This window comes from Watersipora subatra, chromosome 6, assembly GCF_963576615.1.
Source record: "Watersipora subatra chromosome 6, tzWatSuba1.1, whole genome shotgun sequence".
NCBI lineage: Eukaryota > Metazoa > Bryozoa > Gymnolaemata > Cheilostomatida > Watersiporidae > Watersipora > Watersipora subatra.
Window position 1 is genome coordinate 12,154,270 of NC_088713.1, and position 20,618 is coordinate 12,174,887.

Here is a 20,618-nt window from a genome sequence, read left to right on the forward strand (position 1 = left end):
GTTTTTAAGTTATCAGAAACGAAACGGTTGGGTGACTATCTTAAGGTCGTGCTAGAAAGGTAATAAACAAATTTGATAGGTCTAATTGTGAAATGCTAACCTGCCATGATATTCCAAAATAAAAATAGCTCTTTTTTCCAAGTAGCATGAGAAAATACATTGTTGTGTTAAATTACTATAAAATATTGAATCAAGCACATTGTTCTTTGGAAAATTATGTAATTCAGCAAGCTTACATGGAAATCATCATTTGATTTTAGCTGCTATTACAACTCTGCTGATCACGTGGAACCAGTGTAAATACTTTTCTGCTCGTGTTCACAAATAATGAGATACTGCAAATACCATTACCCTTATCAAAAGATTTTTGATAAAACAAACAGAAGTTATAAATATTACAACTCTTTAATACAACACACTATTTTATTCTCATGAAGGTAGGAGTGTACCCTCAAAAAGAGCTTTAGCCAGCAAAAATAGCAATGAAATGCAAAATGAAGAATGTTTATTCTTCATACAGCATATATGATATATCAGCTCAGCATGATACATAGAGCAGTTGTAATGCAGTTAAAGCATGACTTGGCTAAAGCATGACATGGTAGACAGATGAAGGCACCTGTCATCACCTGTCTTCATAAATGAACAAAAAGCTTGTATGCTTGAAAGAACAAATCACGATTTGAAATTCTAGAAAATTCTAGAACAGCTTATCGACAAAATGGGAAAAAGTCAGTAACAACTTCATATGAGAGTCGGAGCCCTATAATTACGACACCGCAAGAACAGTGCAACAATACGACAAGGTCAAAGAAGATGCTGAAATGACACTTAAAAGCAGGTGGTACTGCACGGAGTATGAGGCGTGTTAGTGTATGCATTGGAGACTACAGACCTAACCAGATGGAATTGCCTGAAAGTGAAAAAAAATAAACTCGAAAAGTTTTGACAAAAAAAAACAAATGGAAAGTTCCACAACAGTCAAAAACTAAGGGTGCTTTTGGAGTCCCCACACAATCAGGTACGCAATTGCTGTAGACCTTAGGCCTTCAAATTCTGATTGCCTACTCATACTCTTACGAAAAATACATTGGTTTTGCCTTTTTATGGTACCCAATAGTGGAGTAAGGTGTGGTCTATATACCAATTGAGGTAAAAATTTTCACATTTTAGTGATTTTAGAATACAGCAACCAACCGGTTGCTCGACAACAAACTTATCAATTAAGTATTTACAATGTCCATGCGCAATCCACTGAAAGTGACATCCCAAGGATATCTCCATATTCATGCATAGGAATAAACGAACGCTTATTATGTAACCAATTCCATGAAAGGCATCTTTTTCAATATTTTGTCAATCCATATCCCCCTAAGGTATATGTGTATGAACTCACAAGCACCTTAATTGAATATTTTACACTGATCGTCTCCAAAAGTAGAAGACGACTTGACGACTATTTGACGTTAACTATACAAACAACAGCACTGACTTGTTAGGGAGAGGAGTGAACTCTGGAGTAGCTGGATGCTCCGCTGCCCGTCTGGGCGATGTCATCATCGTACTAGAACTGTGTTTAAACGCCGGATTGATGAACGCTAAGGGCTGTTGCTCCTTGTTAGCCGGTTGGAGATTAGAAGGTTTCGCTACAACCAAAGTAGAGAAGTCAAACTACGCTGAAAAGAGACCAGCGTAAAGGATGTAGTTAAGAGGAGCGGAGCGATTACCAACACCCGAGCAGTTGTAAACCAGCAGAACAGAGCCTCTTATACCTACCTTTTCTGAGAGCATCGATGTCAATATTGGCTGAAACTGAGTCTGAGGAAACAGGCTCGGGGTCTGTGGGTAGACTAGTTGTCTCTATGTTAGTTATTGTCTGCGGTTGCGATTGCAGAACGTCAGCAGAGAGAGTCGAAGGAGGAGAGTTGTTTTCATCAACATATGATATCAAGTCTATATAGTCACCTGTACCAAGCACAGATATAGGGGGTCAGGGAAGAGCAGAGGGTATACCTAGTGGCTGAATTTAAGTGCATTCAGACTCAGGGGAAAAGCTCGCATTATGAACAACCTTCCCATAAAACCTTAGGACCGCCGCTTAAAACTGATGTCAGACACAATTGTTTTGAAAAAATAAAATCTCACCAGTTTAAATTAACATATTATTAACTTTGTTATGTTGGTGTTGATACATTGTCCATCAGCCGCTTTGCATTATGGGAAAAATAAGACATCTGGTCTTTATAGCCAAAATAGCTGTTCTGTTAGATCAATGTGTATTTAATTGGGATCATGACTACTGGATAAAATTCAAATCAAGAATATGTGAAATTCATAAGAATAAACCAAAAATAAGAATAAAATTAAATATTACTCAAAACAAATACAAACAATAAAATAAAGCTAACTGTAAGTTATTTAAGCAGAATTATTACTGCGATCCCAGTTGAATACAAGGTAAAAATATAATATGATTTGTTTCAAATAAAAATAATTTAGCAATTTCTATTTGTGAAATGCTACACTTTGAATAGATTTTTCAATCAGTTTTTAAAAGGATTTATTCAGTGTATCATATAACGCAATAAAAGAGAACTAGGAGGATTGAGAAGAGAAGACAACTTTATCACAACAGGTATAGCAGACAATATTAGTAAGGCATAAACAAACAACACAGAGGGCGATGAGTACATACGACTCAAGAAGCCAAATATCTTAGCCTGGAGCCCGAGGCGAACAAATAAACTAAGCTGGAGATTTATGAATATCGCGTCTCAAATTAAATGATATTTAGGGTCAAGGCCAATTAGAAGTGATGACGATAAAAAGCGGACAAATGAAAAAGGTCTGGATAGCAAGAAAAAGCTTAGCTACATTGCTGCCAACTCATAGTATGAGTGTACCACCAACCAGAGGGACGCATCTCCCTATTACCTTCTACAAATTAACAACAAAGGTTAGACTAGACATTGGCTAATAGGGTCAGTTAAGGTTAATACGGAAGGAGGGAATAATATTCACATGGTGAAACACTAGCGGTCTCCTTCTAAGCGATAGCCTAAATGCACAACTTAAAGGTCATGAGCTGAATTACTTTACAAACATTGGGAGTTGTCTACTATCAATATGACTAGTTGAGTTTTTATGAAGTCACAAAAGATAACCTCTCAGAAACTATGTTTAGGAATATAATTACTCCAAGCCTGGTTCACTCTATATCACCAAATTCAGATGTTAAACACACAACACTTCAGTGATTGTCTGTAATAGCAATGTTCACATTATCCCAAACCTATCTGCGTTTACCACAGCGAATAGTCCGCGGTATTCTCATGAAAACGATGAAATACTAGGCCCGCAGCAACTGTTATGAAAGAAAATGTAAATTGAGCAATCCGTGACAATCATCATCGCCGAAGGGGTACCTATTGTACAGGCTGTCAAGCATGTACAGCAAACTATTGGAAAAGTTTGCCAGCTGCAATCTTTTTCGACGTATCCGCATTGCCTCGACTATGCTATCGGTTCATGGTGCACATAATCAACAGCCATCTACTGAGAAGACAACTCCGACATACGGCAATATAGTAGGAACCAGCCATTAGCAATCACTAAAGATTAGAACTTAAGTTTTATGGAGTTATCTAACCATGCCGATATCTGCCATCAGCCTACATCAACATAAATGAAATGAACTCACCATTGACAAGATCATTTGCGGTGAGAACCCTGTCCCAGACGCGATGTCGGACAACTTTGCGAGATCCGCTAGAGCTTGTTGAGCGTATTGTGTCGCTGTCGCTACGGTTACTGATGTCAGCATCGGGGTCTTTGGGCTTATCCATAAACTGCGGTACAACCTGGTCAAGAATATAATAATAATAATAACTCGGTATACTTGACTAGGTAACAACGAGAAGAGATAAATTAGTAGAATAGGATAACTGAATATTTTAACACTGGGATTATCAGATCATCTACTTAATTCTACAGGCGAAGTGGAAAAGGAATCTAAGAACAGCTTGAATTCTAACGCTTCTGTAAGACCAGGTAAACAATATAAATATATCTAAACTAGATTTCATTACTAATCGTTGGCGTAGTTAGTAACTTATCAACATAGCTGCTTCTGGCATCTCATTTCTTGTTCGATTTTACCAGCGATTGGCCAGAATGTTGAAAAACCATACAAACACACTTTCCTTCACTCAAAATGTACAAACAAAACAAGCTACAGAAAAAAATGAAGGTAAATGTTCTCAACTGAATAGTTACAATGGAAAGCATTTGTTGATACATTCAGCAACACGAACAGGTGAGTACAGATACAAGTTGACTAACCTGATGAGAATGCGTTAGACTAGGTCTCTGATGACTAGAGGAAGCTAGTTGCGGGTACGTAGACTGCCGAACCATACCATTAGCTGATTCTCTACTACCCATCATGCTATGTTGCCCATCCATCTACCAACAGAAAACAAGCCAAAATATTACATGAAACTGTAACTCTTTATAAACAGAGATGCATAACATGAAAATATGAATAAAACAACCTTTGAACAGGCTTGAACCCACATTATTTAAGGTGTCAAATTGTCTCACCGATTCGGTTTGTTGTTTTCCTATCAGAAGCAAAATTGAAGTGTAACTCACCAGAGAGTTTGAAAAATCTGGAATCTTCTCTTGCCTCAATTCCACATACTCATCTGATTCGGGACGTGAGGCTTTAGGCGTAGAGAGAGTCGATTGTTGACTAGATACAGAACTTACGCTACTTTTGGGCAGTCGCTGTAAAAAAGCATACTATAGACTATCCTGTGTTTAACTGAGCTTATGAAAAGCCGCAAACTAAACTCTGAAAGTCCAATTGCGGGCCTTCAAGTATGAAAGCTTATGAATACTCCCTACATGGTCAAAGACACTAAATGAAAAACAGTCTTCACTAAGCATACTTTCATTAGATTGTTTTCAGATAAGACAACACACAGACAATCACTTACCCTTTGAATGTTGTCATCTGGGCTGCTGTTCAGTTCCTCTGTCAAATCGGTGAGTATGGGCTGAAGATCATGGAACCTGCCAGCGGTGTCACTTTCAGGCGTCTCCAAGTTCTCTACTAACTGTGAGTGGAGCAGTGCAAGGTGCTTTCCTACATCTATGTAGCCTTCAAACTGGGTGAGAGGGTAGCTATGGTCTGACGACTGCAATGGTATGGCATGTTGTCAGTTAAGACACCTGCTAATCATATAATTGCCAGCTGTGATAGTTGTCAGTTATGACACCTGCCTATCATATAATTGCCATGTTTAATAGTTGTCAGGTACGACCCCTGCTTTTCATATGGTTGCCAGCTATGATATTTGTCAGTTGAAATTTGTCAGCTGTTCCAATTGTAGGCTATTATAGTCAGCAGTTACGATAATTGCCAATTATGGCAATTACCAGTTGCGGCAGTGGTCAATTATGAGTTGTCAATTATTAAAATCTTCAGTCATGTTAGCGGCTAAGATAGTTGTCTTCAATGGCTGCGTTGAATCTAGGCTTTGTATACGGAAGTATGAAATCCATTTCAAGAGCTGAAACTGACGCCTACCACCTATCTTTGTTCTTAAAAATAGCACCAAGCACCATTTAGGCGACTCCTAGAATCCCTAGAACGACTTACCGAGACTTGTTTGAGGAAGTTCTGCATCTGATTCCACTCTCTCTCCATAAACTCGTTCATGAAGAGCATGTAGTCCTCTTTGCTTCCAAACTTGGTGAAGTTGGCTAGAGACTGGAGTGTCTTGGCAACAAGTGTAAAGTTCCTAGATTGCCTTTCTTCTGGCAACTCCTATTAAACAGACAATCGATGAATAAAAACTAGGGCTGCCGATGATGCTGGTTGAATAACAATACAATTGCATCAGAAGCAATCACAAAGATTCCATGAAGCAAAAAATTGCATCATATATTTGGCTGGCCAATGCATAGCAAAAAGACACTGTGATGTATGGTAGCACAAAAAAACTCAACCAAGGCATCGATAAGTCAAGGTTAAAGCATTCACCTGACACAAGCCGAACAAACTGGGGGACATTATGGCCGGGCAGATAAATCTCAAGAATATGCAGGCAGATATAAGATTGTCAGAGACTTCACTTTTCGTCATCTCCTCACACTTACGACGGAATGATGTGAAAACATCACGCAACTCACTGAAACAGCCAAAAAAACACCTAATTATAGAGCGAAACTGAGAAATGAGGTGAGACTTCAGGGGGAGTGGCTAAGCTATAATAAAATCATATTATATGCCAAACCTCAGCTGAGCATCCACCTTCCATCAACAAACAGAAAGTTTGTTTGACTATTAATAATAAATACCTTGGTATTTCGTTCGCCACACAATCTAAATATTCGAACTATCAAATAATGGCTTCAGACAAGTATCTTCTAACTTTCCTCTGACAATATGGTTACCAAGTTATTACTAACAGTGCACAAGCAATGTAACGATGACAGACAGGGGTGTCTGTACACCTACCTAGGGAAGTAGCTGTGAGAGTTGATTATCCGACCCCAAACCATCTCACAATAGCTGATAAGGTTACATTGATTCCTTTGCAGCATCGAATTGTTTTGCAGTTTACCAGGATCAACCTACAAGACATAACGCATGACATAGCGCAAGACATGACTCCCACAATGCAAGAGTCAATATAAAGAATGACTAGTGTTTTCAGGAAACAATACTAAACATTGGGTATGAAAGAAGATCATACTTTGCATCTACAGTGGTGATCTTACTTACGGGTCCACCTAGTAATTGTTTTTCATACTACTTGTCATTTATGGCATAAACTCACTTCCTTTATTATCTCAGACCATCTATGCTATTCATATTTGAGAGGCAAGTTTTGTAGACACTTTGTCTGCCACCAAAAGTATTCTCAAGAAATATAATTTATTTATTGAGCACCCATTTTATCCTATCCTGTGATTGACAATATCTGCTGACCAACCATATCCTAATGCTCAACTAATTTTTTCAAGGTCACCAAGTTACTTTCCTACAGTTACATGTAAAAATATTTTTCAAACACTGTTAAATTTGATAAAATTTGTAATGATGCCAAAAGAGGAGACTTTACAAAATTGAAAAAACTCCTTTGAAAGCCAAATAAAATTAAAAAACTAACATGCAGTGCTTTTCAATCCGTCAGCAATAATTTGAGCAACGGAGTATAAATAAATTTGCATGAAACAGTTTTTAGCTTTCAAGAACAAAAAACTGATGATTCTTTGAAAATCCATCCTTTCGGAAAACATTAAAATTTTCTCGAATATCGGATGCTACTAAAATCAACAACAGCTCTTTACTGATCAACTCAAAGAACCAGGTTTGATACGAAAGAAAATATTAATAGACTTAAGGTCTAATAAATTTAACAATAACCCAGAAACTTGAAACAATAAATAATTAATACACTCTGCGTGTCGATAGAAAAACATGAAACCAGAATCTATCGGAAACTTAAAAGCTAAGATTGACTAATGAAAAAAATAATCCAAACAAATATTCATACTGATGATAGTAATAATAGTAGTGCGTAGATAATATATTGACAAATGATGAGTACAGTAGAGATAAATTGCCACGAACACGTAACAATATACTCCATTGTTACATAAACTTGCCTTATGAAAACAGTACAAATAAATTATGAGTTACCTACTCTTGAGAACGGGAAGACAACTTCGCATACAAACTAATACTAACCTCGCAACTGTCTTCCGAGTCTAATATCAGTCTAATAAAATCTTCAAGAGTATCATGCAGGTACTTGTTGCCGACGAGCTTCATGTACGCCTCTATGGCTTTTGTTGCCACAGTATTGCCACGTAACATCAGATTCAAGTTTTCTGAAATATCGAACGATCAACTCTGGAAAACTGACAACCAAAGATGGGTTAATATACAATGAACCCTCCTCTAACATGCGCCTTAGTTAATGCACTGATTAACTAAAAACAAGGAGCTGTTTTTTTAATGTACAAAACAAATTAAAAAAAATGTTAGTATATAATCACTAGATTAATTACTAACAAAACTGTAACTAAACAACTAATTCTAATATTTTATCAGGCAAGTGAACTATAACACAAACCTTTCACTTGCTGACACTTGTCACAAACTAAAACTTACCATGTTTTGGCACTTCTGAAATGACAATATCACAGAGAAACCTCCTAGAGAGTTGTTCACGCTGTAGAACGTGTACGAGGTTTGAGGCAACGTCGTCTTTGGTTCTTACAGACAGAATCGGCTCCAGCCTCTCTACCAGACTTTGGTAATTGGCTTTTAGATACTACATAAGAAAACATGCTAAATGAAGTTTTTCTACAATGTAAACAATGAATGCATAGAGTTACTGAATGATTCGAGGGCTAGTTATAATCAAAATAAATTTAGTTTTGAAAAGTTGACCCGCAGAGTTATCCTACCTTGTGTCTAAATTGTAACAGTCAGCCTTAATGGAAGGTAAAAACAGATAATCTAACTCTACTTTGCCGATACTTCCGCTGTCACAAAACCTTGCAGTCTCTTCTGCCAGTTGATTAAACATATTATAATGCTTACGAAAAATGTACAATAGTTAAAAAAGTTGAAAAATGTTCAATAGTTCAAAAAAATTAGTTGAAAAAGTTCTATGTAGGTTAAAAAAATTGTAGTTTTCATCTGATATTCATTCTGAAAACAGTGCAATAACTGATTTCTCAACAGAAACTCAAAACAAACTACAATGTAACAAATGACAATTGCAAGATAGTGAAGAACAAGGAAGTAGGCTACTAGAAAGTGAAAGCTAACAGCTGACAAGGAATTATCTGAGGAGTGAATCATAAGAGCCATCAGGGATTCAGAAAAGCATATAAATAAAATCAATTACTAGCATCGTCTTCCCCTTCCAACACATATCTAAAAACCTAGTAGCTTATGTACCTTGACTAGCGAGTTGTAGCTGGAGAGAGGAAGTATATCAACTGTTTGGTATCGCATCTTTATTCTGATTTGCGTAAGATCTGTTTTACTATCCCTGCTCGATTTGCTGACTAGACTGACTGGACTGAGCGAGTGCCTGGCAAAAAGTGACAAGTTGTTGTTGACAACAAGAGACAAGTGCATCTTGTAAACAACTCGGGGAGACAATAACTGTGCTAGTTTACTAGCATTAACTCGCAAATGACACAAACCAAACACTCTTCTTGTCAAGTCCTTACATTTCTTAGCAGAGTATATTTAGGTTGCTGCTACCAATGATTCAAACTAAGAGTGGGTAACTCCTAAAATATATCACCAGAGGCTTACGCTTCGATGGCAGCTATGTGATCAAACATTACTAGCTATGCTTGTGACTGAAGAAGCGAGTAACAGCTCTCAAACACTATATCGACTACTACTGTATGTGAACAACAACAATTGCATCTAATTGTCTACAGTTTGTGCTAACTAAAAACTATGAAATCACTGGTCAGTTTGAACAATAATGCTACATGCAAAATTTGGAATGACAACTCTCAAATAGCGGATGCAACGCACTTAATGAGCTATCAATAGCCCCTTTAGTACTAATACCTACTATACAGTGGTGTGAAAAATCGATGGACCACCCTAGAATTTGGACCAATTTCAATAAATACGGTGTCATAGTTGCTGACCAATTCTTTGAAGTTGCGCTTATTATATACCAGCATGAAGCTCTGAGCCTCCTCTATTCAGATATGTTATTAAAAGAACATTTGAAGTAGTTTACTACCTAAAATGTAGACTTGCTGCTTGCTAGCACAAAAGCTGAAAATCAATAAATTTAATTTCTAGCAACTTCAAAGACTAAGTTTTCTATTCAGCAAAACATATAAATGACATGAGGATTGTTTCACACAACAACTGTGATCTGAGTAATATCACTGCTTTAAGTTTGAATGCAAATTAAGTTTAACTTAATTTGTTTAACTTTAACCAAAATGAGTGAATATGTTAAAAATAACCATTAATTTTGAGAATCTCCAAAACTCATCCAGCTTGTTGTTTCAAGCTAAGACTAATCTTTTTAGTTTTACTTATTTTAGGCTTTCTTTTGATGTACTTTGTATGGGTTCTACTCAACAACAAGAGTTTAATGAGAGATCTTATCACCTCGACTGCTGAACAGTAGCAATGATAACATTTTATCATTGCGGTCCATTTCTTTTTGATACCACTATAGCGGATGCAATGCACTTTAAGCCTGGTTCCCATATCAATTGCAAGACACCGGCGGTAATCTTATGTAGCAAAACAATTGCGACGCTCGGAGGCTTCAGTTCACATAAAGCTGCATCGCTAATATTCGCATAAAAATGTACACTCGCCATGCCATTTCAATAATACCTGTACAGTGCATTTTGGGAAGGTTTTGCCGGCGGCTCTCCATAAAATTTGAACAGCGCTAAACTCTTGCGTTGACGCTCGGCGTGTAGGTAGGTTCCCATTTCACAGCTAACAGCCTGCGGTACTGTCGCCGGTGCTTATGGGCGCATATGGGAACCAGGCTTTAGCTACCAATAGTCCCTTTAGCTACCGATAACGACTATATATGTGAAGCGAAAGAATTACTAACGTAATTTAACCTACCATTTTTCATATATCTGTCTGTTCTGTAGGTCAGTGATGGGTACCGTAACATAACCTAGTTGGGTGTTCTTCTCTCTTTTTTTCTTTTTATCCGCCTCTCTATGTAACGAGATTGTTATAGACTTAATGCTTGGCAAGTTGCCAAAGTCAAACTCTTCTCCCCAAAAGAGCATGTCCGCTTTCGGTTTGGTCGATGTCCGAGCATAGACAGCCTTGTCGAGAGATATTTCGCAAAAGTATCTCTTTTTGTTAGCGCAATTCTTCGCTTCTTGAACCCATATTTTTAGAGATACGTCAGACCTACGCATCTGTTCCTCTCCCGGGTTCACAGTCTTCCTGAGGCTACAACAACAATGTAAGGTTATAAATTAACAGAACAAATTAAACAATTTATATATCTTGCTTAAAACGTAAATTTCGTCAAAACTTAGGGTAGTTAGGCTGTTTGTGTAAAAAATGCAACTTCACCCAATCAAATGAAGCGATGCAGTGCTTTCTAACAGTGAAAAAAGTACAATCTGGCTATAAGGATAAAACCAGATAATTCTGCACATGTTATCCGCATGTTATCTGTATGTTATCTGTATGTTACCTACACGTTATCATATAAAAACACTGGCTTGTTTTCCATACAGACCTCAAGTTGGTCAACCTCACATGACATATATGAGAAAATGTGGAAAATAGATAATTATAGCCTTAAATGCGAAAACACTAAAGTGAAACGGTTTCGTGATTAAATCTATTAATTTCGACTATCATCGTTTCAGAATCAACTAAACCGTCGCCACTGCGCTACTAGTAGATGTTATTCATCAGTCACATCGCTGATATCACAGTAATTCCCTGAGAGAGACATCAAACCCCACAAAGTCCTGACAATAACTTATCCATAGAAATATGAGCCATGTACTGAAGAGCTAATATTCAATGTCTAAAAGTGCTACTTTTAATGCCTCTTAGAATGTTTACTACAAATTTAATCTATTTTAAACAAAACAAACTTAGAATAGCTAGAGAGATTGTACTATGAAGACAAAGAGAAATACTGAATGTTACAAAGAGCAATATATATTACACTCTAGAAACAAATATTTGCTAAATCATAGAGTTATGCTAATCATTTCACAGAGTATTAGGCCTAATATATGTTCTATACAGAGGCTTATGGGATATTTTATAGAGCACTGCATAGAGGTATAGCAGATGATCGAGAGCAGCATATTTTGTGTAGTAAGAAATCATACCAAACCTTCTATAGATCTATATATACATGTATTTCATGGCTCACACAGCTACTTCAGACCGTGTATAGAGGTACATTGAAAGCTCTATAGAGGTATGTTGGATGTTACATTGACCGTTATGAACATTCCATCGAGCAATTTCGGATGGCTCATATACATATGTATATTATTCAACAAGCAACATTGAGAGACACGCCTAGAAGAGAAAATTGTACAACGACCGAGTTACAGTTTATTTGCAAAGAGCCATGAGAAGGATAGAGAGATTCTCTTAATGCAAATGGAAGGCATCAATATCAGATAATCTGTATTGTTACCCAATAAGGAAACGACAACGTATTTGCTACCATCTTTGATATCAAAATTCAGTGTTTTATAGTTATTTACGACAATAGTGGACGGTAGTGGGCATCGTTGCCCTGTCATTTCTAGTACATTTGAAACTAAAAGAATGATTTCGTGCACTACTTTACTTTATTGCCATGCATCAGCCTGCGTTTGGTTTGTCAGCACTGGAGCAAACCAGATGGCAGCTTGCTCCAGGAAAACTACTGAAAAACTATCTCGCCACGCAACATGCCCAGCGGCTCTACCAATCTGATCCGCCACTGAGCAGGCCAAGTGCTGATCAGATCCCGAATTAGACATCACATGATCAGCATCAGTGAGGAATTACTAGGAAGAATTTGGTAGAAAGCATGACTAGCGCATTATACACTGTGTTTCCATGACTCGCATCATGTGAATTTGGAGTTGTGCGCTACTGTGTGAATTATGTGTTTCTATGGACATTCGCATGACGCGGATTGACTCCGACCCCTTGTTGAAAAAAGGTAAGAAATTGTACGCTATAAGTTTATAACTAGCAACGCAGTTAGCAATGCGAATACATAAAATTAGATCGAGAAAGGATGACGGAAATATTGAAAATGTTTAAAATTGACTCGCTGGCGCAGTATTTTAATGCGCATCATTCGCAAGCGCTGTTTTCATGAGTCGCAAGCATGATGGAATCGCTAACATTTTGTTTTCATGATGAAGTTAACTTGCGGATTGACTCAAGGTTGCGAATCATGCCCGTCATAGACACATAGCATATTAGCTATTCAGACGATCTAGATGAGACACACATCGCATTATAAATTTCAACTTTCTTAGAGTCAAATAATAGGTTAGCAACGCTGAAATGCGAACGGAAGAAGAATTAAAGACGCAGATGATATCTGATTCATGAGCAGTGACAATTAGGGACCTGAATAAGAGAACATAACAACTGACTCAAAGGAAAGTGAACACATTGCATGCGCAAGGCCTTGATTGAACATCCATTTAATCATACCCTCAGATGTGTCTTGGGACTACTAACCAAATAGATGGCATAGAGCAGTGGCCATAGGCCATAGTAATGATTAACAACAAATACATAACCGATATTACGTGGCTGGTTTGACCGTGATGAACGGTCAACCATACCGTCGGAACTAGAATTGTTTCAATTTATGACCCGGGTACAAGATGATAAAACAGCAAGTTAGTTCTATTTAGCAACCAACCTTTGAGAAATTTAGAAATGAAAAATACATCTAAATTATGTTGCATTTTGAGCAATAACAATACCAAAATATGGCATCTAGCACTCGTTGAGCTGCAAAAAGAATGCAATTTGCAAAATTTGAGAGTATGAACTAAACTTCGAAGCGTATAGTAGTTTGATAGATAGTTGATAGTTTTAATACATAGAGATTAGGCCTATATATTTTTTGTTTTATAATCAACTTTCTAAAAATAAAATTCCATCACAAGTATTTTTGTAGTATAATTTATATCATATCCAGTTATTGTACAACATCCACCTTGATCCTAGCTGAAGACGTGATTTTACAGACTGAGAACTGAAACAGTTAACGGATGACAAGTTACATATCGATAAGGGCCGTCGTGGATGGGTTGATTAGTCCGGATAAATTGTTAACTTTTTAAATTTACCTTTTCAATCAGTTTACCAATAACTTCTACTACAGTATAAACTACAATATGGTATTATGTTTAAAATATTGTTAAAAATAACATTTTAAATCTCAAAAATGAGTAAAATCAAACAAAATTAAAGAATCGTACCATACAGAACGTTCAGACTGACCCTCTGAGATGATAATAACCCCACCTGATGGTAACAAATCCAATTTAATGTTTCTAGTCTAATAAATTGCTTGACTAATTTTTCTACAATTTTCGGAAAAATGAATTCTTAAACATTTTTATTCATGGATTATAAAAATAATAATTATTCAGTTTTTTATTTTACCACATATTGATCCTGCTTCCACAGCGTATCCAATACTGTACCATAGATATCATGTAATATCAAACACTAGAATAAGAAACATTTCTCTTTAGAATACATTTCTTTTAGGATACTCCACAGAATGTTACATAACGCTTCCATTGAAGAGTGACTACCAGTGTTTAAAAATTTTTTGGACGATTCAAAATATTACGCAAAGTACTCAGCTGATATCAGATGAGGTAACACACAAAGCAAATATAGCCAAAACCGCGAAATTCAGGTAAACTTATAAAGTTTGTTAGTATGAAAATATTAAACTTGAAGTTTTAAAATGTTAGCAGATTTCATACAGAAAAACTAAGTCATTCGGTTCTCTCATATCGGCAGACTCTAGCTAGAAGACTTGAAATAGTTAAATAGTGCTGCACACGGATCAAATGCCTCAACACTACTTATAACCCATTAGTTCATTGGAACATAATAAGCCACTAGACATCATCTGGCCGTGACGCAGGACTAACCGCTGTCAGCCATAAAGCAGTTCTATTACCGTTATCTCAACTGTAAATAATGGAAGCCACGATATCTCTGATCCAACAACTGTGCATCTACCAACTATCGCTAAGGTATAAGAGACTATCACTGCTTCCATTGTGCAGTTGAATGCTGATTTGAAATCGTGCTTACATTGAGTTACCATGCAAAAGGTTTTTCGATGGATGCTCACATGTTGTGGACTAACGCTTTAATAAAAAATGTAAGGACTTTTCATAGAGGCATACTAGAAACTGCTCAAATCGAAATATGAATGCTTGAAGTATAGAAAATTTTTAAAATGGAATAGCTTGCGCCATACTGTCGTGCGCACCAGTCGCAAGTCCGTTTCCATCTTCCGCAAGCATTAAACAGGGAAAAATTTCCAAGTAATGAAACATGCTTGACTTGTGGTTTTTGCCATTTCCATTTTACGAATGACAAACTTGTGAGTTACCCCGCGTAACGAGAACATACAAAAGAAGGAAAAAGATATGGCCAAATATCGAAGCCACTATGTTAAAAACTGATGACGGCCTCATGGTTTGTGGATAGCCAGCCTTCATATGAGATTTTTAAGCATTTTAAGTTCTTGGTATACAGATCGACGACAAGCTAATAGTTAAGCAAATTACTTATCACACCTCCTAGAAAGTATGACCTCTAAAATGTGAAAAAAACTAGGATCCAGCCTAGTAGAACCTACTAACTTAATATCATGTGGCAGCATCCGTACTAACAATGACTAGGAATTCTGATTGTTTCACACGTCAAACTAGAAGAGCAGAAAATGTCAATAAGCCAACGTAAGCACAACCCCTAGACAAAGAAAGCGCTATTTTCATAAACATCTATAAGACTGACTGACACTTGGCTATCTTTATTGACACGAGTCAACAGGTTCTCCCAGATTTTGCCACATACACAGCATTTAAGCAGAGCACCATTACATCCTCATACCTGGTCTGCCGGCGATAGTGGCGATAGTCTGTTTCGTCTCGACGCATCAGAGACAAACAAAGTACAGGGTTTGTGGCCATTTTGGTGCCTAGTTGACCAAAACGCGTCCAGAAATTGCAAATTATAAGTTTGATGGTGTATCCTTGAGCATAAAAGAATCCAAGTATCCTTCCACAGTATCAAACAGTCACTGAGAAACCCATAGCAATCTCTTTGGTGATTGCTAAGAAAATGTTATTCGTGAGTCCTATTTTTGAATACCAGCACCACTCTCTAGCAAGTACTCCTTGTCACAAACAACTAATCAACCAAAACGAGCGTCTCGCTGAGGAATGCCAACAGGTGCCCCGCTGAGTAAGTTGATGAAACATCAATACCACACACAGAGAGAACCAGCAAATATCACTACTAGTTCCAGCTAGCGTGTATGCCCAGACTCCATAGAACCTTTCACTCGATGAAAGCAACTTGTAACCTTCGAATATGAAATGCCTTCAACTGCCTGTCGGGATGGTAGTGTGACAGAGAAAAAAGAACAAACCGACTAGCAGCGGGGAGGTACTGATGAGTGTGTGTACACAGGCGTATGAGATGTTATCTCATGTTACACTTAGCAGAGCTATGCACAGCCCGCGTAAATTTGTAAATGCATTTGAGCAGCTTGATGCGTTCCTAACCAGCATTGGAATGAATGAACAGACCAGCTCTCCTTGTTCTCTACGCTGATCACGAGTTATAAGCCAAACTAAATGTACATATGCAGTGAACAAATTGTAATGGAAACAATCCATGAACACTGATGTGTTGGAGCTATTTTATTTGGCTGTTATCCAAGACTCTAATCAAACTAGCCTCTCAGCAGTCCTGCATCCTAAATGTGGTTCAATGACAAATGGTGCTAAGCTATATACCAGAATGCGTAGAAGAACCTTGAGGGTTGATTTGTCATCGCAAGAGTGTGCATGAAATTGTACAAACTTTAGTAATTGGAGGCTTCTAAATTGATTTTCAATGATGATGCAGACTGATCAAACTGCTAGCCTACGATATGTGGTATGTTTCAGTCACATGGCCTACAATATGTGGTATGTTTCAGCCACATGTTGACTTGCAATGACACACATTCGTGATCTAAATCATGTAGCTAATGCACCATTGTTGAATTGGAATGCAGGAATAAAAATGCTAGTTTGACGCCAGAAAGGAGCTTATGACCCTAATGACAATGGTACTTCTTATTCATACATCCGAAATGTTTGCATAACCAAAGCTGAAAACATTTCAGTATTCAGTGTTCTACTGGTTATACAATATTTGGGTAAAGGAGTGCATAATCTAAGGAATCAAGCTATTTTCTAAATGTTGCATCTGTAAGTGGTTCGAAACGTGTCCAGCAGCGACTATCTTATTTTGCGGGTTGCAAGATATCACTTCCAACTTATAAACGAGATGCAACATACAACTTTGCGCGAAATGATCATGAAAACAGCATTGAGTAAATCCTCAAACCCCCATCGACATCTTTACCCGACGCCCACCAGGAGTATTACAGAGCCAAAACCAGGCAACTAATGCCTATGCTAGAAAATATAGCAACTATACTTACTACGATATCCAATAATCCAAATCTTCGAGGCCCATCAGCTCGTTGAATGAGCCCATCTTCTTGCCGACTGAATGAGACAATGAACCAGATCTCCTTAGACCAAAAGATCAATCAAAAGTCGCTTTCTTGTAACGCAGCAAAAGGTCAGCTGATGGTTTCTCCAACCATAGATGCTGACTCAGACGATTAACCACTGAGGCAGCAGACCTTCCGGCAGATGACCATCAAATGGAAAGAATGAAGTGAGCGAGCGCGCGCCGCAGCTGCTAGTGTAGCAAATACATCCTAATTACGTCTGTCCCAACAATGCATCTGGGATAACTTACTCGTAATTTAGTGAGCGAGTGGCTTGTGTATAAATAACAAGGCAGACAATGGAATGAGTTTGTGTTAGAGATGTCTATTCAATCGATTTATGTGGGGATCAATGAATTCAATGGAGCTTTGAGTATTCGCGAGGCATTAGTGCAGAAAGCTGCTTTTCTTCATCCGATGCGTCTTTAGCCAGTTACCAGCCTGTTCCAATAACCAATTCCTCTACAACCGAATCCGCCGCCGATAACGTATGCTGTCGATCTTACAACTCAATAGGCTTACACAAACTCTTCAGTAGCTGAGGTTTCTGGTAGCTGATATTTATCTTGGAGAAATAATGAACTAATAACCACGACCTCTTTCTCTCGCCTTGCCTATGCTTCTCCTTTTCCAGCCCGACTCATCAATCATAAATACTACCGACCTATTCAGATTCCTTTTGCAATCAATGGCCAGCTTGTAATTAATTTTATGCAGCCTTCCAACCACTAATATTGATCGTCACAGCAGCCAATACGGGCTTATGACCATTCCCCTGCCTCAAGGATTCGGTTACACTCGGACTATTGAATAATTTCAGCTTCTAACCACTCGGGTTGATTGATGAATAACTCTAGCTCGAGGCTCATGGAGGCAGAAAGAGTTGTTATGTGACCCCTCGGCAAGGCGTGACAGTCAAGCAAGAGTTTGACACCTTGAGATTTATGAGAGAGTGAATCAACCTTGAATGGGGGCAAAGGGGTTTAGTGTTACAGAATTATCAAGTGCCGTTGACCTAAGGTCTCCGACTCAATCTTCTCGCTCAATGGGAGCATTTAAGCCTGGTTCTCATATTGATTGCGAGACCCTGACGGTAATCTTGCGAAGCCAAACACTTGCAATGCTAGGCTTGGCGGCTTCTGTTCACACAAAGCTGCATCGCTAATAATCGCATAAAAATGTTCGCTCACCATGCCGTTTCGAAAATGCCGACCTTCGTCTGTACAGTGCATTTTGAGAAGGTTTTGCATACGGCTCTCCGCGAAATTTGAACAGCGCTAAACTTTTGGTACTCAGCGAGTAAGTTCCCATTTCGCCACAATAGCCTGCGGTGCTGTTGCCGGTGTTTCGCGGAGTATATGGGAACCAGGCTTTAGGAAGTAAACAGAGACGGACATGAAGGACGTGAATAAGCTAAAACTCACTAACATTGAGTGAAACTACAGTATCCTCAGTGATATTTTAACAACATTGCTAGAACTGGAATATCTCTGATGAATCACTTTGTAAAATGATAAACGGTAAAAATCAATGTAAAAAGCTGCAAGTAATATCTTGTTGGCGAACGACATGGCAATTAGCCAGCGTTCCACAGCTGAGATATCTCCAACCCTATCCACTTATAGTGAGCAGATGAGATAACTCCAACCCTATCCACTTGCTCCAGAATAAATGCACAAACAGACATTGATCATTGACAGGTGAGTTTACATCACAACGCTGTACCGAAGTTACATGTTCTTCCTCCCCGACAACGTCTGATATAAAACGGAAAACAGTTGTAAAATGGCTTTATCCCAGTTGCCAACACAAGATAAGTAAAATGCGACATACTATGTCCATTTTTGACGGGTGTTATTGAGGGAGCGCAACACGGAATCGACCAATCATATATCGCAATGCTAATAGCTCCATAAATGTAAGCAAATGGAATGGATAGCGATGTTGGTTGTTCAGCTTTTGATGACAACATAGCACGGTGCTACTCGGTGCCCTCCTGATTGCGCAATCGCTTCTTATACGATGAAAACTGATTAAGATTATTTCACAAGGGTTACAGATATAGGCAGGTGACAAACGCCGTGTCTCCAAGAACCGGAAGGTACTGATGAGGAGTTGTGCGCATGTTGAGTTACCATGTGATAAGGGTTTCAATAGACATTCACACGCGACTTAACGTGGGCGCTTTGTTAAAAGAGATAATGATTTCTATGTCAGCGGTAATAACGGCACACTCCGACATCATCAAATTGAACAGGAGCAACTGATGAGTAAAAAATGTTTAAAAGAGAATGGACCGACCACACTGCATTTTCTGGCTCTTCATTCAGAAAACCCATCTCCACCATTCGCAAGCATGAAACACGAGTCAAATGTTTGCCAGTAACAAAACTCCAGTTCGCCCTTGCAGATTTTTGCCAGTTTTCATCTTGCGGATCGGATCAAGTGATCCATCATTTCATTATGGAAACATAATGAGAGACTGAGCTAGCCAGATGGAAAATTAATTAAAAATGGCCAAGTTGCTAACTTCTAATCAATGCACCTAAATTGACTAACTACTAGACAATAAAGTAATTTCTGGGGAGTAGATTCAGCCAATCACTACAGTTAATGCATAGTCATAAATTATTATGAATATATGAAAAGTTGAACAAGTTGAAAAATTTGGACTTGAACTCCACCCATCGAAAGCATTGGTTGTAGAAAACAGACTAGACCACCCATCATGCCTGTGATATAATCTTTAAAGACATTAACACTGACTTCTCCAGGCATAGGTATTGGAGTCTCGCAATAGTTAATATTCCCACTCTAGAACTTTTGCGCAGGTAAAATGAGGTGTTACCAGGGCTGAGTGTGCGGCCCACCAATACCACTGCTTGTTATTAATTAATAGAATAAATAGACGGAAGGCCGACTGAGAATCAATCCAACGGCAGATGAAAGGGATAATTGGATGAAAGCGTAAACACACACAAATATATATTTACACAGCCGTTATCATCCGACTGAAGAGCAGCTGTGACCAGACAGACATTTGCTTAGCTTAAATAATGCTAGCATCTTAAGAACGGGTGCCAGCTCCCCCGCCCATCGATATTGTCAGTTTTGAAGACATTCAGCAGGCGCATGTTAGCGATAGTGAATTTTTGATATTATGATGTTACAGCTCGTATAAGTTCCTATTCTTTGTTGGTGAGCTTAATATAATAAATAAAGCATACTGGCTATAGCCTGCAGCACTTTCAT

The 20,618-nt window shown here is 38.1% G+C and overlaps 1 protein-coding gene across 7 annotated transcripts in view; it reads right to left on the reverse strand.

Moving 5' to 3' along the window:
- The window catches only part of LOC137398916 (ras GTPase-activating protein nGAP-like), a 140,689-nt gene that overhangs the window by 4,081 nt on the left and 115,990 nt on the right, over positions 1 to 20,618 (reverse strand). For 6 of the 7 annotated variants that reach the window (XM_068085078.1, XM_068085083.1, XM_068085081.1 and 3 more), the window contains 13 exons: positions 10,658 to 10,999; positions 8,987 to 9,122; positions 8,189 to 8,351; positions 7,763 to 7,905; positions 6,527 to 6,642; positions 6,050 to 6,197; positions 5,666 to 5,833; positions 5,001 to 5,201; positions 4,654 to 4,788; positions 4,342 to 4,464; positions 3,701 to 3,860; positions 1,777 to 1,965; positions 1,493 to 1,646 (listed from right to left, as the gene is read on the reverse strand). In XM_068085078.1, the coding sequence (XP_067941179.1) occupies positions 1,493 to 1,646; positions 1,777 to 1,965; positions 3,701 to 3,860; positions 4,342 to 4,464; positions 4,654 to 4,788; positions 5,001 to 5,201; positions 5,666 to 5,833; positions 6,050 to 6,197; positions 6,527 to 6,642; positions 7,763 to 7,905; positions 8,189 to 8,351; positions 8,987 to 9,122; positions 10,658 to 10,999 (2,178 nt within the window). The remainder of the gene's footprint in view (positions 1 to 1,492; positions 1,647 to 1,776; positions 1,966 to 3,700; positions 3,861 to 4,341; positions 4,465 to 4,653; positions 4,789 to 5,000; positions 5,202 to 5,665; positions 5,834 to 6,049; positions 6,198 to 6,526; positions 6,643 to 7,762; positions 7,906 to 8,188; positions 8,352 to 8,986; positions 9,123 to 10,657; positions 11,000 to 20,618) is intronic. The other variant, XM_068085079.1, reaches the window with a different exon arrangement.